The sequence below is a fragment of the Nicotiana tabacum genome, chromosome 1, assembly GCF_000715075.1.
Source record: "Nicotiana tabacum cultivar K326 chromosome 1, ASM71507v2, whole genome shotgun sequence".
NCBI classification, from domain to species: domain Eukaryota; kingdom Viridiplantae; phylum Streptophyta; class Magnoliopsida; order Solanales; family Solanaceae; genus Nicotiana; species Nicotiana tabacum.
Window position 1 is genome coordinate 111,435,809 of NC_134080.1, and position 25,209 is coordinate 111,461,017.

The 25,209-nt window shown below is 40.3% G+C and overlaps 2 protein-coding genes across 2 annotated transcripts; both read left to right on the forward strand.

The window, feature by feature from the left end:
* The first annotated feature begins 820 nt into the window (after positions 1-820).
* LOC142163466 (uncharacterized) lies at positions 821-1,327 on the forward strand. The gene has a single exon (XM_075220752.1). The coding sequence runs from the start codon at positions 821-823 to the stop codon at positions 1,325-1,327; it is 507 nt and encodes a 168-aa protein (XP_075076853.1).
* Positions 1,328-14,360: 13,033 nt separating this feature from the next.
* LOC142163468 (secreted RxLR effector protein 161-like) lies at positions 14,361-16,642 on the forward strand. The gene is made up of 2 exons (XM_075220755.1): positions 14,361-14,446; positions 15,988-16,642. Exons 1-2 carry the CDS (start codon positions 14,361-14,363, stop codon positions 16,640-16,642), a joined length of 741 nt encoding a protein of 246 aa, XP_075076856.1.
* Positions 16,643-25,209: the final 8,567 nt, after the last annotated feature.

Genomic DNA, 25,209 nt, shown 5'->3' on the forward strand with positions numbered 1-25,209 from the left:
CCACAGAAATAGTGCACACAGTGCAACAGTTTTGCAGTAACTTGCCTTTGACCTACCAAGTGCTTACATCATTCAAGTGATGTCATCAAGGGTGTATTAACAAGAGCATTATAACAAAACATCATTTGAACACTTGAGAATTCACTTCAAGCATTCAAGTCTTCTGCAAACAGTGAACTCAATTCTCAAGAGCTTGAAGAACAAAGTTAAACGCTACTACGGACCAGTTCCTAAATCTAGTATTTTGTTGTTCTCAGTTGAGTTGTAACTTTGTGATTGTTCTTATTATAATTCCTAAATTTCTTAGCTAGAAGCGTTGCTTAGGAACCCCCATGTAAAACCATAAACCTTTTGAGTTTGTGTTGTGACTAGAGTTAGTCATAAGTTAAAGTCTTTGTAACTATTGAGTGACAAAGTGGCTTGTGGTAAGAGTATCACAAGTTAGTTGAGTTGAAGTCTTGGTAATAGAGTCATTACAAAGTGGCTATTAATATAGTATTTACAAGTTAGTGAAGTTGAAAGCCTACAAGTGTAGGTCGTGATTTTTGTCCCCTTGAGTGAGATTTTTCCACGTAAATATTCCGTGTCTCATTTACTTACTGTTTTATTAGTTTTCTCAGTAGAAACTCATAGAGGACCAGGTACTCTATAGTTTGGTGGATTCATATAAACTAACAATTGGTATCGGAGCGGATTCCTCTAATAAGGCTAACACCTAAGAAGGTTCCGTATGGATGCTCTACCAAATTTTGAAGAAGGTCAATCTACGTACAGACCACCCAGGTTCAATGGGCAATACTATGGGTGGTGGAAGATAAGAATGTATGATTTTATCATGGCTGAGGATTCTAAGTTGTGGGATGTCATATGTGATGGTCTTTACATCCCAATAAAGGCACTTGCAGAACTTCCATTCTTAATGCCAAAAACCAGAAAAGAATACACCGATGCAGAAAAGAAAGCTGTGGAGAAAACGTTTCGTGCCAAAAAGATTTTGGTATGTGGAATAGGACCTAATGAATACAATAGAATGTGTGCTTGTGAAACTGCAAAGAAGATATGGGAAGCTTTTGAAATAGCACATGAAGGAACCACTCAAGTAAAGCAATCTAAGATTGATATGCTCACTACCAAGTATAAACTCTTTAGGATGAAGGACGATGAATCTATTCTAGATATGCACACAAGATTCACCTCCATCATAAATGAGTTACACTCACTTGGTGAAACCATTCCTAGGAATAAGCTACTGAGGAAAATTCTTAGTATCCTGCCCGGTTCTTGGGAAAGCAAGGTGAATGCTATTACTGAAGCAAAGGACCTGTAGGAGCTGACCATAGACAAGATGGTTAGAAATCTGAAGGCCTACGAGATAAAGAGGAAGATAGACAGTGAAAGAAGAGAACTAAAGAGAGAAAAGATCATCGTACTCAAAGCTGATAGTAATGACTCGAGTGAGAAGGACAGTAACATGGCTTACTTAACCAAATGATTTCAGAAGATGGTCAGGAGAAATGGAGGAATACTGAAAAGGAGCAACTCTAGCAAACTAAAGAATTATGATATCTGCCATAAGTGCGGAAAGCCTGGGCACTTCATCAAAGATTTTCCACTCCAGAAGTAAGAGTACTCCAAGTGCAACCATGAGAAAGCAGCTAAGAGGAACTCGGTTCCTGACAAGCACTTCAAAAGGAAGAGATCTGCTAACAATGTGGTGAAACAAGCTCTTGCAGCATGGGAAGATTCCTCTAGTGAGTCTGTAGATGAAACTGATGCTGGTACCAGCTCCATGATGGCAGTTGAAAGTAAGGAGATTGAATATGATTCAATATTTGCTTTGATGGCCCAATCAGATGATGATGAAGATGATTACAACAGTGAGGTAAATTTCAGGGATGTTTAGAGAAATCTAAAATCCTACTCTCCTAAGAAACTCATGTCTTTAGCTAGTGTATTGATTGATGCATATCATAATCTTATGGAGGATAAGCATGCCTTGACCTTAGAGCTAGGAGAAGCTGAACAAACTAGAGATGATCTGGTAGTATGTGTTGTTGATCTGAAGGAAACCATTTGTGAGCTAGAGAAAGAAAAACTTGTTTTAACCAAAAAAATTGCTAACATAGAACATGAAAGAGATGACTTAGTGGTTGTAGTTGTTGACCATAAGGAAATTATTGAAAACTTCAGAAAAGAAAGAGAAGCCTTGATGAAAAGAGTGACTGAGATTGATTAAGAAAGAGATGATCTCTTGGTAGTTATTGCAGACCCTAAGGGAAACAATAGAGGGACTAGGGACTGAGTCAAAACCTGGAAATTCTAGAAAAGGAAAGGAGATAGCAAGTGAGGAACACATTAGGCTTGAAAACGAGTTGAAGGCTTTGAGAACTAGTCTGTGTGTTGAATGTGAGAAAAAAAGCATCTCCAGACTGAACTGGAAAGAATAAAAAATGATCTTGAAAAGTCCCTAAAGTGGACCTGGTCCTTAGAAGTTATCACTGCCATGTACGTTAATAATGGTGGAAACATGTAGGGAATAGGGTTCCCGAGGGAGAAAACTCCTTAAAACCCCCATAGCAAGTATGTTACAGTACTAGATAACTGGCTGTGTACCCACTGTGGGAACAATGGGCATTTCAAGGAAAATTGCCAAGCCAGGATCCAGTCCTTTCAGAAAAACAAAGTGTTTGCTGAAAATATAACTACTAAAAAGGGACCAGGTTCCACCCACAAAAGCGCATATTATATGCATGGACTAAGAGAGCTCTTATTCATCCTCTTGCCTACTACAAGTGACCCAAACTTGCTTGGGTTCCTAAAACTAACTCATGATCTCCCTGGGCAGGGAACAATGAAAGGAAACAGTCAACAATGGTTTATGGATAGTGGATGTTCAAAGCACATGACTGGGAACCCCATGGACTTTCTTTCACTAAAAGCCATGCAAGGAAGGAGTGTATCCTTTGGTAATGGGAAAAAGGGGGTACATTCTTGGAGTTGGAAAAGTCAGGAAATCACTCATTCACTCTATTGAGAATGTGTACTATGTCAATGGTCTTTAGTACAGTCTCTTGAGTTTCTCTCAGATCTGTGATAAAGGAAACAAGGTGGAGTTTTTGTCCAAGATATGTATAGTTACTAATCTGGTAGCTGGTGAAGTGGTACTTTGTGGCCCAGAGATACAAGAACATCTATGTTGCCGATTTCGGGTCCATCCAAAGTGGTGATATGAGTTGTCTGAAAGCTGTTGATGATGATGCTGAACTATGACAGAGAAGACTGGGGCACACAAGCTTCTCTCTTCTGAACAAATGAATTCAGAAAGACCCGGTCCATGGTCTGCCCTTGTAATTGTTCAAAGTACAGAAAGTATGTGATGCCTGTGCTAGAGGAAAGCATGTGAAGTCCTCTTTTAACCATTGTGAGCACCTCAAAGCCACTCGATCTTGTCACGACCCCGGTTCGCCCTCCGTGAACCATTGTGATGACACCTAGTATCTATGACTAGGTAAGCTAACAATGTGGAAAATAAACCAATTTGCGGAAGAAATAATAAAAATGAAATAGTGAAATAAAACAGTGTTTAAAGTGCCGCTCGGCATACACAAAAACAACTCTCAAAATATAAATACATTTCCCAAAACCCGGAATCTCATGATCACAAGACTTTGAATGTCTATGAACATCTAACTCCAGAATATCTAACAAAAGAAATGAAAGTACAGAAGGGCTAATATAAAAGGGAGATTAGAAAGGGACTCTTCGGTCTGCGGATGCGACATATATACCTTGGAGTCTCTACAAGCACCTCGTCTCAAGCGTGGTAAGTCTGAGTGGAAGTACTTGGATCTGCACATGAAAAATATGCGCAGAAAGGGCATGCGTATACCACAGCGGTACTCAGTAAGTGCCAAGCCTAACCTCGGTCGGGTAGTGACGAGGAAGGTCAGGGACCTACTGAGGTTAAATAACATATAAGGTATGACAACATAAGATAAAGCAGTACAGTTGAAAGATAATGATAAGAATTAAATACAGGATAATAAAGACAACAACAACTACCACAGAGGCAAAGTAACATAGAAAGAGATACAACTCAGTACAAGGATAACAACTGGGGATCTCCCAAGATACCATCCTGTAGTCCCAAACATAAATATTTAGTGGATCTCCCAAGATACCGTCACATAGTCCAACTCATAATGCGAGGGGATCTCCCGGAATACCGATCCATAGTCCAAAATATAAATACTCAGCACAAGGGGAATCTACCGGGTGCAGTCCCATAGTTCCAATGTAAATATGCAGGGGGATCTCCCGGAATACCATTCCGTAGTCCCAAAGTAAACATACAGGGGGATCTCCCGAGATACCTTCCCATAGTCCCAAAGTAAACACACATCAACAACAAGAAGAGTACACAGTTCAATTCAAGTTCCATACCAAGGTAAGACAAGTACTTCTAACCTTGCATGCTGCACGTAATCCAAATAAGGCGGTTCTGAGCAAGTAAGGCAATTAAGTCAATTAGACATGTTTTACTAAGCTAGCAACATGCTTAAATTTGCAAGTAGTATAAACAGGAAAAGAAACATACTAGTAATTACTTAATGAAAATCGAATTTTCAACAATTAGCACGAGTAGACACTCGTCACCTCATGTACAAGGCATTTCAATTATAAATAATACCAAATCCTAAGGGAAATGTCCCCCACAATGGTTAGGCAAGCCACTTACCTCGAACGGACTCAAAAGTCAAACTGAAACCACGTTCTTGCCATGAGTACTCGACTCCAAATGACCCAAATCTATTCAATTCAATTGCATAATATAAATAACACTTGAAGTAACTGATTCTACAAATAAATGCTAAGCTAACACGCGAAATTAGGTAAAATGACCAAAATGCCCCTTAGGCCCACCTCTTGGAATCGAGTGAAATTTACATTTTTAGAATTCTCATAGTCTCACGAGTCTATACATAACAAGAACACTGAAATTGGAGTTCTATTGACCCCTTAAATACCCATTTTAAAGTCTCTTAATCTCAAGCCTTAATTACCCATTTTGCACTGATTTTTCCCTAATTTTTCACCACTAATTAGACCTTTAATCACATATAAACAAGTTATGAAGTCAAAAATGTTACCTCCAAGTGATTCCCCTTTGGTTTCCTAAAAAATCACCCTCAAAAGCTTCAATCCTGTTCAAAAATAGTGGAAAAATGAAGAAGGGTTGCGGATGGGCATTTAAATACTGCCCAGATATTCCTCCTTCGCGAACGCGGAAGGACCCTCACGTTCGCGAAGTACAACTTCGCTTGGGTCCAGCTTCTTTCATCACGAACGCGATTCCTAGACCACGAATGCGATGCAACAATTCCTCCAGCTTCACGAACGCGGGAGAACCTTCGCGAATGCGAAATATTAAACCCCCCCCCAGCCCAGCTCCTCCTCGCGAATGCGAAGAAGGAAACCAGAACTGGGTTGCTGTAACTTTTCTGCAATTCTAACTCCAAAATGATCCGTTGAGCATCCAAAACACATCCGAGGCCACTAGGACCTCAACCAAACATGCCAACCAATCCTAAAACATCATTCAAACTTGTTCCAATCTTCAGAATGCTCAAAACAACATCAAAACACCAATTTAGCATCGGATTCAAGCCTAAGAACTTCAAAAACTCTCAAAATACGCTTTCGATCAAAAAGTCTATCAACCATCATCCAACTGACCCAAAATTTTGCACACACGTCACATTCAACACTACGGAGCTACTCCAACTTCCATAATTCTATTCCGACTCTCAGATAAAAATCTCACTATCGAACCGGAAACTTCAAAAATTCACCGTTCGGCATTTCAAGCCTAAATTTGCTACGGACCTCCAAAACACAATCCGAACACGCTCCTAAACCCGAAATCACCCAATGGAGCTAACAGAACCATCAGAATTCCACTGCGAGGCCATCTTCACACTGTTCCGACTACGGTCAAATTTCCAAGACTTAATCTCTCATTTAAGGACTAAATGTCTCAAAACTCTCCGAAACTCCAAATAAACTCTCCCGGTAACTCACAATAGCAGAAACAAACACGGGAAAAGCAGTTAATAGGGGATCGGGGCTTATATTCTTAAAACGACTGGCCGGGTCGTTACATCCTCCCACACTTAAATATTTGTTCATCCTCGAACGAGCATAGAGACATACCTAAAGTGGTGAAAAGATGAGGAAAACAACTTCACATATCCTGCTCGGTCTCCCAGGTCGCCTCCTCAACCGGCTAACCCTGCCGCTAAACCTTTACTGATGCAATGTTCTTTGACCTAAGCCTTCTAACCTTCCTGTCAATTGCCACTAGCTCCTCAATATAAGATAGATCCATGTCCAACCTGAATGAACTTAAATCCAACACGTGCGACGGTTCACCGTGATACCTCCGGAGCATCAAAACATGAAATGCCGGATGAACCCCTGCCAAGCTGGGAGGTAAGGCAAGCTCATAAGCAGCCTCCCCAACACGCCGCAATATCTCAAAAAGGCCAATAAAACTCGGACAACTTTCCTTTCTTCAAATCTCATAACGCCCTTCATAGGTGAAACCCGAAGAAGAACCCGCTCTCCAATAATATAGGAAACATCACAAACCTTCCGTCCGCGAAACTCATATGTCTGGACTGGGCTGTACAGAGTCTATCCCGAGTCACCTTAACCTTCTCCAAATCATCCTGAACCAAGTCTGTGCCCAATAATCTAGCCTCACCTAGCTCAAACCAACCCACCAGAGATCTACACCACCTACCATATAAAGCCTCATACTGTGCCATCTGAATGCTGGACTGATAGCTGTTGTTGTAGGTGAACTCCACCAATGGCAATAACTGATCCTAAGACCCTCCAAACTCAATGACACACGCACGGAGCATATCCCTAAGTGCGCTCGGACTGTCCGTCCATCTAAGGGTGAAATATTATACTCAACTCTACCCGAGTACCCAACTCATGCTGTACGGCCCTCCAGAACCGTGATGTGAACTCAATACCTCTATCCGAAATGATGGAAATTGGAATACCATGCAGACGAACAATCTCTCGAATATAAATCTCCGCTAACCACTTCGAAGAATTAGTAGTACACACAGGAATGAAGTGCGCGGACTTGGTCAGCCGATCCACAATCAACCAAATAGCATCAAACTTTCTCAAAGTTCGTGGGAGCCCAACTACAAAGTCCATGGTGATCCGCTCCCACTTTCACTCCGAGATCTATATCTACTGAAGCAACCCACCCGGTCTCTGGTGCTCATACTTCACCTATTGACAGTTGAGGCACCGAGCTACAAATCCAACTATATCTTTTTTCATCCGCCTCCACCAATAGTGCTTTCTCAAGTCTTGATACATCTTCGCGGCACCCAGATGAATGGAATACCGCGAACTATGGGCCTTCTCAAGAATCAACTCCCGCAACCCATCAACACTGGGTATTCAAGTTCGACCCTGCATCCTCAACAACCCGTCATCACTGATAATCACAACTCTAGCATCACCATGTGGAACCTTGTCCTTGAGGACAAGCAAATGAGGGTCATCATACTGACGCTCCCTAATACGATCAAATAAGGAAGACCGAGAAACCACGCAAGCTAGAACCCGACTGGGCTCCGAAAGATCCAATCACACAAGTGGCTAGCTAAGGCCTGAACATCCATCACCATAGGCCTCTCCGATGCTGGTAAATAAGTCAAACTCCCCAAACTCTCTGCTCGACGACTGAAGGCATCAGCCACCACATTGGCCTTGCCCGGGTGATACAAAATAATGATATCATAGTCCTTCAGCAACTCTAACCACCTTCTCTGACACAAATTTAGATCTTTTTGATTGAATAGGTGCTGCAAGCTCCGATGATCAGTATAAGTCTCACAAAGCACACCGTACAAATAATGATGCCAGATCTTCAAGGTGTGAACAATGGCAACTAGCTCGAGATCATGAACAAGGTAATTCTTCTCACGCACCTTCAACTGTCTGGACGTGTACGCAATCACCCTACCGTCCTGCATCAAAATCTCTCCAAGGCCAATCTTCGAGGCATCACAATAAACAGTGTAAGAACCTGAACCTGTAGGAAATATCAAAATTGGTGTTGTAGTCAGAGCTGTCTTGAGCTTCTGAAAGCTCGCCTCGCACTCTTCTGTCCACTGGAATAGAGCACCCTTCTGGGTCAACCTGGTCATAGGGGTTGTAATTGATGAAAACCCTTCAACAAAACAACAGTAATAACCAGCCAAGCCAAGAAATCTGCAGATCTCTGTAACTGAGGATGGTCTGGGCCAACTATGCACTGCCTCTACTTTCTTCGGATCCACCCGAATACCCTCACTCGACACCACGTGTCCTAAGAATGCCACAAAATCCAACCAAAACTCACATTTTGAGAACTTAGCATATACCTTCTTTTATCTCAAGGTCAGAAGCACTGTTTTCAGGTGTTGCTCATGATCTTCCCGACTCCAGGAATACACCAGAATATCATCAGTAAAGACAATGACGAACGAGTCAAGATATTGTCGGAACATACCGTGCATCAAATGCATAAAGGCTGCTGAGGCATCGGTCAGCCCAAATGACATAACAAGGAACTCATAATGACCATAATGAGTCCTGAAAGCAGTCTTCGGGATATATGGATCCCGAATCTTCAACTGATGGTAACATGAGCGCAAGTCAATCTTAGAAAACACCTATGTGCCCTGAAGCTGGTCAAACAGATCATTAATACGAGGCAAAGGATAACAGGTCTTCACTGTATCTTTGTTCAACTGGCGATAATTAATACACATACGCATAAAACCATCCTTTTTCTTCACAAACAATATAGGAACACCCCAAGGTGATACACTGGGCCTAATAAAACCCTTATCAAGCAATTCCTTTAACTAATCCTTCAACTCAGGTGGAGCCATACGATACAGAGGAATAGAAATTGGCTGAGTCCCCGGCAACAGATCAATGCCAAATTCAATATCTCTATCAGGCGGCATGCCCTAAAAAATAGCTGGAAACACATTAGGAAAATCCCGTACTACTAGGAGTGAATCAACTAAAGGGCTATCAATACTAACATCTCTTACATAAGCTAAATACGCATCGCACCCCTTCTCAACCATTCAATGAGCCTTAAGGAAAGAAATAACTTTACTGGGAGTGTGATCTAAAGTACCCCTCCACTCAACGCACGGTACACCTAGCATAGCCAGCTGAGTAATGGGGCGACAACCAGTCCATGCCCAAGATAATATCAAAATCTACCATGCTGAGTAACAGTAAATCGACTCTGGTCTCAAAACCACTAAGAGTAACCAAACACGACCGATAAACGCGGTCCACAACAAGAGAATCTCCCATAGGAGTAGAAACATAAACAGGGGAACTCAAAGAATCCTGAGGTACACCTAAATGCGGAGCAAAATAGGAAGACCCATAAGAGTAAGTGGATCCTGGATCGAATAGAACTGATGCATCCCTGTGACAAACCAGTAAAATACTTGTGATGACAGAATTGGAGGCAATAGCCTCGGTACGGGAAAGAAGGGCATAGTATCTGGCCTGGCCTCCCCCTCTAGGGAGATCTCTACCTCCCCGACCTCCACCTCTAGCTAGCTGAGCAGGTGGGGTAGCAACTGGAGCTGTAACCATAGTTTGAGAACTTTACGGGGCACGCTGTGGCTGAGAAGTCTGTGGAGGTGCACCCCTCCTATGTCTGAGGCAATCCCTTACTATATGGCGTGTATCACCACACTCAAAACAAGCTCTGGGAGGACGTGGTGGCTATGACTGGCTAGGGCCAGGTCTACTGGACTAACTACTAAAAGCACCCCGCGTAGGAGGCACACTAGATAGTGGGGCTCCTGAGGCTTAGGAGGAGCTGGAATACCACTGGTTGCTGGAAGAGCTTAATGAATAGGGCGACCCATATAACCCCTACCATGATGACCTGCAGCTGTGGTACGGGCACCAGAATAATGGCTCGACTCTCGAGACCTCTTGGCCTCCTTATCCCCTCTTTCCCTAGCATGCATACCCTCAATCCTCCCAGCAATGCTCACCACCTGCTGATAAGAAATATACACCTCTAACTCATGAGCCATGCTAGACCTGATGTTGGGAATTAGCCCTTTAATTAGCCGGCGAACCCTCTTGCGAACAGTAGAAACCAAGGCTGGGGCATGTCTAGCCAAGCTAGTGTAACAGACAACATACTTTGAGATAGTCATAGTAACCTGGCGCAAATGTTCAAACGTTGAGCGCCATGCGTCCATGAGGCTCTAAGGAACAAAAAATCTTAGGAGCGTATCTGAAAACTGGGTCCAAGTCCGTGAAGCTGCCTCGTCCGGGCTGTCTAACTCATAGGTGCGCTACCACTAATAGGCGGCCCCTCGAAGCTGGAAGGCAGTGAAAGAAACCCCACTCGATCCTGATATACCCATAGTGTAGAGGATACAATGACACTCCTCCAAAAATCCCAGGGCATCATCTGAGGCTAACCCACTGAATATAGGAGGATCATACTTCTTGAACCTCTCAAGTCTCCGTTGCTCATCCTCTGAAGCCGCTGCCCTGTCCTTGGGCTGGCCTGGGACTACAGGTTGTACAAGAATAATCTCTGGGACCTGATCAACATGCACTCGCTGCTCAGGAGTGCGGGCGACGGGAGTCTATGCTCCTCCCCCGGCCTGCGATGTGGCTGCAGCAAGGGGAAGCAACCCTGCCTAAGCCAAAGTGGTGTACATGCTGATTAAGTATGCAAGAGTCTCCTGAAGAGCTGGAGTGGTAGTATCAGTAAGCGTATCAGGTGGTTGGACTCCAGCTGGAACTGCTGGTGGTACCTCGGTGGCAGCTCGTGCGGGTGCTCTAGCTGTACCACGTGCACGTCCCCGGCCTCTACCCCGACCCCGGCCTCTGACGGCTGCAGTAGGGGGCACGGGTGCCTGATCATCTCGGGTAGCACATGTCCTCACCATCTGTGAGAGAATAGAAGATAGAAGTTTAGAATTGTGATGTCAAAATATTGCACGACAAGGAAATCAAATGAAGTGGAATTTTCCTAACAGTTACATAGCCTCTAGTAGATAAGTACAAACCTCTCCGTACCGATCAGCGAGACTCTAATAAACCGACTTGTAATTCATGACTCCTATGAACCTAGAGCTCTAATACCAACTTGTCACGACCCCGGTTTGTCCACCGTGAACCATTCTGATGATACCTAGTCTCTACGACTAGGTAAGCCTAACAATGCAAAAAATAAACCAATTTGAAGAAGAAATAATAAAAACGAAATAGTGAAATTAAATAGTGTTTAAAAGTGCCGCTCGGCATACACAATAACAACCCTCGAAATCTAAATATATTTCCTAAAACCCAGAATCTCATGATCACAAGCCTTTAAATGTCTACGAAAATCTAACTCCAGAATATCTAACAAAAGAAATGAAAGTACAGAAGGGCTAATACAAAATGGCGAGTAGAAATGGACTCTTCGGTGTGCGGACGCGGAAGATATACCTTAGAGTCTCTACAAGCGCCTCGTCTCAAGCGTGGTAAGTCTGAGTGGATGTACCTGGATCTGCACATGACACGAAAGATATACCTCAAAGTCTCTACAAGCGCCTCGTCTCAAGCGTGGTAAGTCTGAGTGGAAGTACCTAGATCTGCACATGAAAAACATGCACAGAAAGGGCATGAGTCTTCCTCGGTCGGGTAGTGCCGAGGAAGGTCAGTGCTCTACTGAGGTTAAATAAAATATAAGGTATGACAACATAAGATAAAACAGTACAGTTGAAAGATATGATAAGAATTAAATACAGGATAATAAGGACAACAACAACTACCACAGAGGCAAAGTAACACAGAAAGAGATACAGCTCAGTACAAGAATAATAACCGGGGATCTCCCAGGATACTGTCCTGTAGTCCAAACATAAATATCTAGTGGATCTTCGGGGATACTGTCCCATAGTCCAACTCATAATGCTAGGGGATCTCCCGGAATACCGATCCGTAGTCCCAAATATAAATACTCAGTATAGGGGAAATCTATCGGGTGCAGTCTCGTAGTTCCAATGTAAATGTGCAGGGGGATCTCCCGGAATAACGTTCCGTAGTCCCAAAGTAAACATATAGGGGGATCTCCCATGATACCGTCCCGTAGTCCCAAAGTAAACACACAGCAACAACAAGAAGAGTACACAGTTCAATTCAAGTTCCATACCAAGGTAAGACAGTTACTTCTAACCTAGCATGTTGCATGTAATCCAAATAAGGCAGTTTGAGCAAGTAAGGCATTTAAGTCAATTAGACATGTTTTCCTAAGCTAGCAACAGGCTTAACTTTGCAAGTAGTATAAACAGGAAAAGAAACATACTAGTAATTACTTAATGAAAACTGGATTTTCAACAATTAGCACAAGTACACACTCGTCACCTCACATACAAGGCATTTCAATTATCAATAATACCAAATCCTAATGGGAATGTCCCCACACAAGGTTAGGTGAGCCACTTACCCCGAACCGGCTCAAAAGTCAACCCTAAACCACGTTCTGGCCACAAGTACTCAACTCTAAATGGCCCAAATCTATTTAATTCAATTACATAATATAAATAACACTTCAAGTAATTGATTCTACAAATAAATGCTAAGCTACTACGCGAAATTAGGTAAAATGACCAAAATGCCCCTCGATCCCACATCTCGAAACCGGGTGAAATTTACATTTTTAGAATCCTCATACTCTCCCGAGTCAATACATAACAAGAACACTAAAATCGGAGTTTAATTGGCCCCTCAAATACCCATTTTAAGGTCTCTTAATCTCAAGCCCTAATTACCCATTTTGCACTGTTTTTTCCCAAATATTTCACCACTAATTAGACCTTTAATCACATATAAACGAGTTATGAAGTCAAAAATGTTACCTCCAAGTGATTCCCCTTTGGTTTCCTCAAAAATCTCCCTCAAAAGCTTCAATCCCGTTCAAAAATGGTGGAAAAATGAAGAAGGGTCGCATATGGGCTATTTAAATACTGTCCAGATATTCCTTCTTCGCGAACGCGGAAGGACCCTCGCGTTTGCGAAGTACAACTTTGCTTGGGTCCAGCTTCCATCATCGCGAACGCAATTCCCAAGCCGCGAACACGATGTAACAATTCCTCCAGCTTCGCGAATGCAGGAGAACCTTCGCGAACGCGAAGCATTAAAATTCCCCCTGCCCAACTCCTCTTAGCGAACGTGAGACCCCACTCACGAATGTGAAGAAAGAAACTAGAACTGGGATGCTGTAACTTTTCTGCAATTCCAACAAGTTCCAAAATGATCCGTTGAGCATCCGAAACACACCCGAGGCTCCCGGGACCGCAAACAAACATGCCAACCAATCCTAAAACATCATTCAAACTTGTTCCAATCTTCGAAACGCTCAAAACAACATCAAAACACCAATTTAGCATCGGATTCAAGCCTAAGAACTTCAAAAACTCTCAAAATACGCTTTCGATCAAAAAGTCTACCAACCCTCATCCGAATGACCTGAAATTTTGCACACACGTCACATTCAATACTACGGAGCTACTCCAACTTCTGGAAGTCCATTCCGACCCTTGGATAAAAATCTCACTATCGAACCGGAAACATTAAAATTCAACGTTCGGCATTTCAAGCCTAAATTAGCTATAGACCTCCAAAATATAATCCGAACACGCTCCTAAGCCTGAAATCACCCAACGGAGCTAATGGAACCATCAAAATTCCATTCCGAGGCCATCTTCAACTGTTTTGACTACTGTCAAATTTCCAAGACTTAAGCTCTCATTTAGGGACTAAGTGTCCCAAAACTCTCCGAAACTCCAAATAAACCCTCTCGGCAACTCACAATAGTATAAACAAACACAGGGAAAGTAGTTAATAGGGGATTGAGGCGTAAATTCTTCAAACAAACGGTCGAGTTGTTACAGATCTTCCGCATATGGATTTATGTAGCCCTATGAGAGTGCAAAGCAGGGGATGAAAAAGATACATATTTGTGACAGTGGATGACTACTACAGATTGACATGGACTCTGTTTCTTAGAACTAAAGATGAAACATTTTGAGGTGTTTGTGGCTTTTGTGAAGAAAATCCAGGTTAAGATGGAGTTTGGAGTCGCATGTATTAGATCAGATCATGGAACAGAATTTGACAATGCCAAATTTGATGAGTTCTGCAATGAATATGTCATTACTCACAACTTCTCAGCTCTAAGAACTCCCCAGCAAAATGGAGTAGTAGAAAGGAAGAATAGAACTCTTAAAGAAATGGCGAGAACAATGTTGATCGACAGTGGGATTACAAAGAACTTCTGGGCTGAAGCTATCAATACTGCCTGCTACTTGGTGAACAGGTGCATGATCAGATCTCTCCTGAACAAAACCTCCTATGAGTTGCTGAATGGAAGGAAACCCAAGCTGACTCACCTAAGAACATTTTGGTGCAAATTCTATGTTCTCAACAATGGAAAATATCAGCTTGGTAAATTTGATGCCAAAAGTGATGAAGGAATATTTCTAGGGTATTCTACTCAAAGCAAAGCTTACAAGATATACAACAAGCAGACTCAATATGTTGAGAAAAGTGTTCATGTTATCTTTGATAAGTCTTATCCTTCCTGTGAGAAACGTGCTAAAGATGATTAAGATGGATAGCCCTTACTGGTTCCTGGTGAAGTCATTGACATGACAAATGGAAAGGCAGATATGATGAGCCAAGTGAAAGAGACGAGTGGAGCCAATGCTATCTCTTCTTCAATGGATCCAAGTACCTAAATTACAACCACTGAAATTGAAGAAAAAGTGGTTGATGCAGTACATGGAACTCCATTAGTACCTGAGAGAAGAACACAAGAAAATCAGTTAGACATACCCACCTCCTCTACAAACGAGCCTCAAATGTCTAATTGGAAACACAAAAGTTATCATCCTCTTGACAACATAATCACTCCTCTAGATTCTAGAGTACAAACCAGGTCAAAAGCCAGAAATTCACTTGCCTTCTCTGCCTTTCTCTCCCAAATAGAACCCAAAAATATCAAGGAAGCCCTGAAAGATGCAGATTGGATTACAACCATGCAAGATGAGCTGCATCGGTTTGAAAGGACAATGTCTGCCACCTAGTACCTAGACCCTTAGATCGAATCATTATAGGAACCAGGTGGGTATTCAGGAACAAGCTTGATGAACATGGAAACACTACAAGGAACAAGCCAGGCTAGTGGTTCAAGGCTACAATCACGAGGAAGGGATTGATTATAATGAAACATTTGCTCCGGTTGCTCGCATGGAAGCTATTAGAATCCTAATTGCTTTTGCATCTCATATGGAATTCACCTTGTTCCAAATATATGTCAAAAGTGAATTTCTGAATGGACTTCTTAAGGAAGAAGTCTATGTGAAGCAACCTCCAGGGTTTGAATGTCATGAACACCCTGAATATGTGTTTAAACTAAACAAAGCATTGTATGGGTTAAATTAGGCTTCTCGAGCTTGGTATGAAAGACTGTCAAAGTTCCTCTTAGAAAATGGCTTTACAAGAAGGAAGATTGACAACACCTTGTTCCTAAAGAAACGGGGGAAGGAACCTGCTCATTGTTCAGGTCTATGTTGATGATATCATTTTTAGGGCAACAACTGATTCTCTGTGTGAAGAATTTGCAAAGCTCATGGGAAGTGAGTTTGAAATGAGCATGATGGGGGAGCTGACTTTCTTCTTAGGTATTCAAGTGAAGTAGTCCACAAAGGGTACATTCATTTGTCAGCAAAAATACATCAAGAAGCTCTTGGAGAGGTTTGATATGGAAGCATCAAAAGTAATAGACACTCCCATTGCAATGGCTATTCAACTGGACATGGATGAAACATGATCTCCTGTAAATCAAACTATGTATAGAGGCTTTATTGGGTCTCTTCTCTATCTCACTGCCAGCATACCTGATATTATCTTCAATGTGGGGCTATGTGTGAGGTTTCAATCAAATCCCAAGGAATCTCATTTGAAGGCTGCTAAAAGAATTTTGAGATACCTTAAGGGTACACAAGACCTAGTCCTGTATTACCCCTCAGGTGACAGTTTTAATCTCATTGGATATGATGATGCTGACTATGCAGGTTATCTTGTAGACATGAAAGGCACTTCTGGAATGACTCACTTTTTGGGATCATGTCTCATCTCTTGGGGAAGAAGGAAGCAAAACTTAGTGGCTTTTTCAACAGCTGAAGTAGAATATGTAGCTGCAGCATCCTACTGTGCTCAACTCCTATGGATTAAGCAGCAAATGGAGGATTTTGTGGTGTTTACTGAGTGTGTGCCTCTTCTATGTGATAACACTAGCGCACTCAACATGACCAATAATCTAGTTCAACACAAAAGAACCAAGCACATAGATGTGAGACATCATTTTCTGAGGGACAATGTAGAGAAAGGGCTGATTAGTATGAAGTTCTATAGTACAGAAGACCAAATTGCAGATATCTTCACCAAAGCATTGAGTCGGAAACATTTTGAAAGAAATAGGGTGAAGCTGGGGCTATTGAAGCCCAATTGAGAACCTGATTCCTCATCAATTGGCTATGACAATCACCTTCAACTAAAACTAGCTAAAGTGTTTTTTGGCCAAGTCTAACTCACTTCAATAACGTTGCAGGTAAACACACATTTTGAGCATAAAAGCTGTAGATGCATTGCATGGATGATAAAAGATGATTGAAAATTCAATGACAGGTCAAGAACCTGGTTCTTGTACCAAAGGTTAGTAGTTCTGTGCATCCTTTAATACAAGTCTTGAAAAGGTACATGTCACGACCCAAGCCGATGGGCTGTGACGGGCACCCGGTACCTTACTCAACAGAGTACGACCATAACATATCTTTTCATGTCATAGTATCATAAATAACTGAGCCGAAGAGGCTTCCGTGAAATTGGTATAATACAACAGGTAACACCAACTTATACATAAGACATATGTGCCTCTAAGATCAAAATAACTACTTGAACATTGAACATAGGCCGACAAGGCCATACGATCTTTTACGTACATGGCATCTGTCTTCAAGCCTCTAAGAATACATAATTTTCATAAAGGTCGGGACAGAGTCCAGCCATACCAAACAATACATATCTAACTCATACTAACCAAACAAGCAACTCCGAAGCAAATGGAGCACACCAACATCCTACGCTAAGCTGATAGCCTACTTGGAGGGCTCTCGACCTATCTATCGGGACCTACGAGCATGAAACATAGTGTCCCCAGGTAAAAAGGGATGTCAGTACAAATAATGTAGTATGTAAGGCACATAAATAAGTACATAACAAACATAGAGGAAATATAGAGTAAATGACTTCACCCGTAAGTCTAGATAACTTTGTAAATCATGAAATAATTATAGTGTCATGCATATGCATATGAATGTCATGTCGTGCATAGGTACACGTGTTATAACATCATTAGGCCTCTGAGGGCATCCCATCATATCATCTCGGCCACTGTGGGAAAAATTATTAACATATACTATCTAATCAGGTGGTGGTGACCTTTCGGAATGTCATAAGACCATTTTGCCTTTGAGTAATATCATAAGTAAGCTCTTTTCAACTTTCATATTTTTCTGAGACCCATGAACAAATGATAGAATATTATGACACATGAAAATTCAAGAACATAGATATCTCTAATACTTTTATGAATAGAGTCATTTATCGAATTTGTGCATTTTCTCATTTCATTTGTGTTGTATATATCATGTTAAAAGAAAGAAGGGATAGACTTAACATACCCGGGGTAGGAAAAAATCCGTATAATATTCTTTGTAGGAGCTCGAATCATCACTTTTCTAACTTTTTAATTGTTGAAAGCTTTGAAGTAGCTAGTGTTCTTTGGATTATCAAATGCTAATGCCCTTTGGAATTTTAAAAGTCCTAAGGTACTGATTGATGAAAGTTTTTGAAATAGCTAAAGAAAACTAATGTCTTCAAGACATGAACAAGAAGGCTAACGTTTTTTTGGGTTTTTACCAAACTTTAATATTTTTGAATTGTGTAATAATTCACATGACATGTAGTGTCCTTTCCTTTGTTATTTAATTGCCACCTATCAAAGAAATGACTTAGTCATTTCTTTACAATGTGGCTAGCTGTCACGTTAGAGAGAGGGGGGGTGGAATTTATTAAACTTTATCCACTTATTAGTTAATTAGGTAGTGTCCCGTTGCCCGGTTATTAACCAACTAGCCGTATAATTAAGAATTATTTTCACTTACTTAAAATACTACTCTCTTTTAACATACCTTGTACACCTTATTGTCATGTAGTACCTTGTATGACACTAGTCCATAAATACTGGGTATTTTAGTTCGAGCCGTATTTTACCCCAAAATGCCAAATTTTGACGAAAATTCATTTTCTTTGACTTGCTTCCCCTTTCACCTTCACGAATTTACTCATCACTTGTGAAATAGCATAATCCTTATAATCTCCAAATAATCTTTTACTTGGACTGATGTCAATTACCTTACGACAAATTCAACGTGCAATACTACAGGGTTCAACATCGTCGTAACTTAATACTGCGAAGCATAACATCACAGTAATGTAATACTGTAGGGTGCAACATTGTCGTAGCTTAATACTGTGAAGCGTAACATCATCGTAATGTAATACTGCAAAGCGTAATATCATCGTAATATAATACTACAGGACGTAACATCATTGTAATTTTGCGGGGTGTAGCATCATTCCCTCCTTTGAAACATTCGTCCTCGAATGTTGACTGATGCTCTTATCATTTTCATAACTTATAGATCTTGTGAATACCTTAATACTCTCCTTGCCATTTAAGTAATTACTATGTGAATAAATCTAAAGTTTAGTATATTCTCCCCTTTAGTCTTTTTGCTCTTATCACGACCAGTGGTCGAAACTTTCTAATCTCGCAACTACTGCTACCTCCTATCATGCAACATGTATGACCCAGGCATTGTAAGTGCGCTTATGCGATTCATTTTTTATTTTTCCTTTTAGATTTTAGTAAATCTCTAGGACTTACTTTGTAAACATATACAAGTCTTAATAGGGTGCCTCTCTGGGCATCTATAGGTGTACTAAAGTTCTTCGCTCGATACGTTGTAGAACTTGCGAATATGGCCATATATTATTTCATTGATCCTGTTATCCATTCATATGACTTTAATGCATCTACATAGGTCATACTATACCATAATTATTTACTTCAATTTATCGTTATTGAGGTATTCTTACCAAACTCTTAGTTACTTTTGTTGCCTATCCTTTAGGGATAAATCTCAGTCCTTTAATGCTCCTTCATTACCATTCGTCTTAAGAAGGATGGAGTAATCTCATGTCATACTTTGTAACTTTTGTCTGTCCATTGTTGATTCACCTCAAAATTGATCTACAATCCTCCACTTGAAGATTTGATACTTCTTACGTAAGGCATTGCCACTAGGGCTTATGTTGCATTGAGGAATATTTGAAGTGATTTCCATAATCGTATTTCATAGTGTCTCAATGTAATTCACCTTATGGGGGTATCCTAATCTCATGCCATCAGTTAAATCTTTTCTCTTTATCTTTTTTTTCTTTTCAAAATCATTATTCAAACGAGGGTCCAAATGTCATTCTTTATCTACCACAATTACACCCGCATCTCTTTCAAATGATATTAGTCTTAGACTCCTTTGAGTTCATTCATGCTATACTGGGTTGTCTATGACTTAGAGAAACCATTAGCTCTCTTGTTTTCATGGGTTTAATCCTGAGGACTTATCCATTATCGTCACCTTCTCACTCACCCTTTTGTATCCTTACTCTTGCATTCCTAAAACCTTGTCGCTTTTCCATACTTAAGCTCGCGACCTACCCATATTTGTTTATATTACTCGTAACCTTCCTTCAACTTTCTTGTATCATAGGTTTCCTTATGTCACTCTGGAATCTCAAGCGAGACATCACATCGTCTCTAACTCTTCTTTACTGTCTTAGTTAGTCTCCTCGATACCTAGAAACCATAGGCTATGAGATATGCCACTAACGATGCCGCTATCACTCTTGGATATTGAATCCCCGCGCTTATAGCCTTCTGTCCGAAGTATGGACTATTTACCTTACTTATTTAAAGTCTTGCATCATATCTTATATCTACTTCGTAACCTCCCTTCCACATAGGTATGATTCACACAACAACTTGAAGCTATATTATAATACTACAATCTGGTGGAAGCTTCATACTAACTTCTTATTAGGCTGTTACGTTTTTTAAATGGCTTTATCATAGAGCCGTTATAGACTATGGTTGTTGTACTATCTCTCTCGCACCTCTGATTTTAAGGGAGATCCTGCAATGTTCTCGATCACGATGTTTCTATTTTTCTGGGTCCAATAATCAAACTCCTGATTTACTTGATTGATGTAACTCTTTAGTTTCCTCCATCTTCTGATCGGCCTTTATGTTAGCTTAAGCTATCTTCCGATATGTGGTTCCTGGTATTAGTTATTCTGTTTAGCCTTTCATGGGCTCTAAGGAATATGTATGATACAATCCTTTAATAATTTAATCCTTCGTTTATTACCTGGGCTCAATTCTTTCTTTTAACGTATACTAGAGTCTTCTACAGCTGTATATGCTGCATGTATAAAACTCTGAACCCTTAAGTGCATTTATAACGTAACCAACTCTGGATCATTGATCGAATAATTTCTTTCGTTCCATCTTAGCTTTCTTTCAACGTAAGATATTACTTTTTCTGTTTTTTCTGCACCATTATTGCGTCCATACTTAGCTTATCTTAGTGCCCACACATGCCAGAGTTTCCGTGCAACTTATATGATCTAGAATATTACTTTTAATTATACTTCCCGTTTATTAGCCACAGTAGGTGCCACTTTCCTTTGGAGTGCTTACAATGTTGTTGTGAGACTGTTGTTACACGACCATTTCCTCTTTAGGTCATTGTGCTTAAGTTGAAGCCTTCTTCCTTATTTCCTCAGCTAGTCTTTCGTTGTAATACTTAGGGAGAACCCTTGACCCTCGTAAAGCTGTGAGCTTATTACGGACCTTTTGCTGTCCTTTCTTGCCTATAACTATCCGTAATTACTTACCTCCGTGTCCTTATGCTTGTAGGGTTGCTTTTGAACTGACATTTTGATTGCCTTTCAAGTGGCACTTTCTTTTATCCCCGTAACACTCATACAATACCTTTGACAACCCGGAATCATATTTGAATATATCTCAACTATTATAATGACATTACTGCGAGGCTGAATTCTCCATGTTGGGGTTTACTACATTCATCTTTCATGATCAGCTATTTGTCCGCAACTTCTTTTCTATTCATGACTAGGCTCTTCCTGAATCAACTACTAATTACTCGTCAGCCCATTCTCATATCCATATTCTGCGTAATCTTTCTTGGGTTATTTCCTTAACTTACCTCACGTGTTGGCTCCTTAGCTATCAGTAACATCCCGAGCAGGAACCATTACTTCCCATTATTTTTTGACTTCGTGCTTACATAACATCCGAGAATCATAGCATATCTGTAACATTTCGATAAGTGCAATCTCATCCCTTTTTCATTTCTATCGCATTCTTCCTTTATCATCCCATATTCCCCCTTTAGGGGAGTACTAAGACTTGGAGCTATGACAACCTGCCTAAAAATGTTTTTCCTCTTCATCTTTGGTGTCCTTTCACATCATCGATAACCCTTACTCATTACGGTAATCTTTTTGTAACAAGGACAACAAAATTCCTAACTCATGATGGTGACATTTAGTGTGAATGGCATATACAGTCGCTTGCTCACATTGCTTACTTTGGGGAAGCATCTTCCTAAATGACCATTCTCTGAATTTCTCATGAATCTTCTTCAGTTGTCCATTTTATTATTGTCGGCACAAAATCTGAAATTCTCATGATGTTGACGATTATCAAATAACTAAATCCCTAATTCATGTTTACTTTATCTTGTTCACCAGCCCATATTGATCTCTAGTATTCTGGGGTCTAGCTTTTCCTATTGGTAATCACGTTAGAGTCACGAACTTGCTTCTTAAAATGAGGATATGACTTCATGGCCTATACTCTTTTGTTGTCCTAAGGCCTATCACCTCTCGACTCTTTATTCACTTGACTAGTCTCTGTAATACTGTCATTTCTTTTTTTTCCTACCGTCGTTATCCATGTATCATACCTTATTCATAATTCTTCCTTTTCTCTCTTCTCATTACTCTGCTAATATTTCTACATTTCCCTTTACTTGTGAAAACTTCAACACGACACTCTTTCGCTTTTAGTTCTCCTTTCTTCATTCATCGGCTCTTCGGTTTGCTCAACGTCCTCGCTCTACTCGGGACAAGAGTCACACTAAGGTAATAATTATCCCATCCAGGCTTTTAGTGCCTATCTTCTGATTTTTTTTAATTTGTTTTTTCATGCTAGTATTCATATCTAATCGTAATTTTCTAGAGTACACCATCTGGGTGTATCACAAAAAGATCTATTGGTACATTTGTAATACCCTTCGAAAATGTCAACTAACACAAACAATCCATTCACTATTTTGGGGTACTCTAACCCCAGCCGAATCTTGATGTTCCATCCTTTTCTTAAACTACACCGGTTAGCCCTCGTTTGGCATAATTGAGATGGTTACAACCAATTATACATACTTCTGTTATTGTTGAATATAAATCAAAAAGCTTATATTCCTCTGCCTGAATTATAAACACTGTTAACCTTCATTAATTGGGCACCTCGTACTCTTTTTTATCTTGCTTCTTTTGCTTGTTGAAACTTGTGTTTATATTCTGAATCTCTCATTGCCTTGCACTATTAAGGTGGATAGACATTCTTGCCTTAAGGCTTCTTATCAGGAAGCTTACACCTTTCAGTCCACCCATGATCTGCGAAAGACCTCACATTTACTTATCATAGGCATCATACAAAAATCCAATTCTTCTAACTCTGCTCTTCCACAACTATCTCTATTTCCAACCTTCTTTCCGAATATAGGTATTGTCTTATTATAAATAAAATAGAATTTTGGAATTTGAATTCTTATAAGTGAGCTCTACCACACGATCTAGAGTAAGAAGAAAGAGTGATAGTCCTAAATGCCCTGTAGCCTCCTGCTTATAAGTGTGGTGCATGACACACCCATAATCGAGACTCTACTAGACACGGCTTGTAGACTCCTTAGGACAGAACTGCTCTGATACCACTTTTGTCACGACCCAAGCCGATGGGCCGCGACGAGCACCCGGTACCTTACTCAACCGAGAACGAACATAACATATCTTTTCATGTTATACTATCATAGATAATTGTGTCAGAGAGACTGTCGTGAAATAGGCATAATACAACAGGTAATGCCAACTTATACATAAGACATATGGGTCTCTAAGACCAAATAACAACTTGAACATTGAACATAAGGACATGTGATCTTTTACGTACATGACATCTATCTACAAGCCTCTAAGAATACATAATTTTCATAAAGGTCGGAATAGAGTCCCGCGATACAAAACAATACATATCTAACTCATACTAACCAAACAAGCAACTCCAAAGCAAATAGAGTGCACCAACGTCTTCCGCTGAGCTGATATCCTACTTGGAGGGCTCATGACCTGTCTAACAGGACCTACGGGCATGAAATGTAGCGTCCCCAGGCAAAAAGGGACGTCAGTACGAATAATGTAGTAAATATGTAAGGCACATAAATAAGTACATAACACACATGGAGGAAATATAGAGTAAATGACTCCACCTGTAAGTCTGGATAATTTTGTAAATCATAAAATAATTATAGTGTCATGCATATGCATATGAATGTCATGTCGTGCATAGGTACATGTGTCATAACATCATCAGACCTTAGAGGGTATCCCATCATATCATCTCGGCCACTGTAGGCAAAATCATCAACGTATACCAACTGATTAGGTGGTGGTGCGTATATAATGCCATAACCTTTTCCATATCCCATATACACATATATACATACATATATAACGCCATTTGATCATGGGTCAATGTACATGAAGTAAACTCTTTTCAACTTTCATATTTTTCTGAGACCCATGAACAGATTATAGAATATTATGACACATGGAAATTTATGAACATAGATATCTCTAATACTTCTATGAATAGAGTCATTTATGGAATTTGTGCATTTGCACATTTTGTTTGTGTTGTATAGATCATGCCAAAAGAAAGATGGGATAGCCTTAACATAGCTGGAGTAGGGAATAATCCGTATAATATTCTTTGTAGGAGCTCAGATCATCACTGTTCTAGCATTTTAATTGTTGAAAGCTTTGAAGTAGCTAATGTTCTTTGGATTGTAAAATGCTAATGCCCTTTGGAATTGTAAAAGTCCTAAGGTTCTGATTGATGAAAGTTTTTGAAATAGCAAAAGAAAACTAATGTCTTCAAGACAAGAACAAGAAGGCTAACATTTTTTGGGTTTTTGCCAAACTTTAATGTCTTTGAATTGTGTAATAATTCACAAGACTTGTATTGTCCTTTCCTTTGTTATTTAATTACCACCTATCAAAGAAATGACTTAGTCATTTCTTTACAATGTGGCTAGCTGCCACGTTAGAGGGGGTTAGAGAGAGGGGGGGTGGAATTTATTAAACTTTATCCACTTATTAGTTAATTAGGTAGTGTCCCATTACCCGATAATTAACCAATTACCGTATAACTAAGAATTATTTTCACTTACATAAAATACTACTCTCTTTTAACATACCTTGTACACCTTATGGTCATGTAGTACATTGTATGACACTAGTCCATAAATAATAGGTATTTTAGTTCGGGCCGTATTTTACCCAAAAATGCCAAATTTTGACGAAAATTCATTTTCTTTGACTTGCTTCCCCTTTCACCTTCACGAATTTACTCATCACTTGTGAAATAGCATAATCATTATAATCTCCAAATAATCTTTTACTTGGACTGATGTCAATTACCTTATGACAAATTCAACGTACAATACTACAGGGTGCAACATCGTCGTTTACTTAATACTGCGAAGCGTAACATGACCGTTATGTAATACAGCAGGGTGCAACATTGTC

Bases quoted from the DNA above. Each gene is read 5' to 3' on its own strand.
- LOC142163468 (XM_075220755.1), top strand. From the start codon at position 14,361: ATGGCGAGAACAATGTTGATCGACAGTGGGATTACAAAGAACTTCTGG. The intron at 14,447-15,987 runs GTGCATGATCAG...AACTATGTATAG, and splicing joins GCCTGCTACTTGGTGAACAG to AGGCTTTATTGGGTCTCTTC.
- LOC142163466 (XM_075220752.1), top strand. From the start codon at position 821: ATGTATGATTTTATCATGGCTGAGGATTCTAAGTTGTGGGATGTCATA.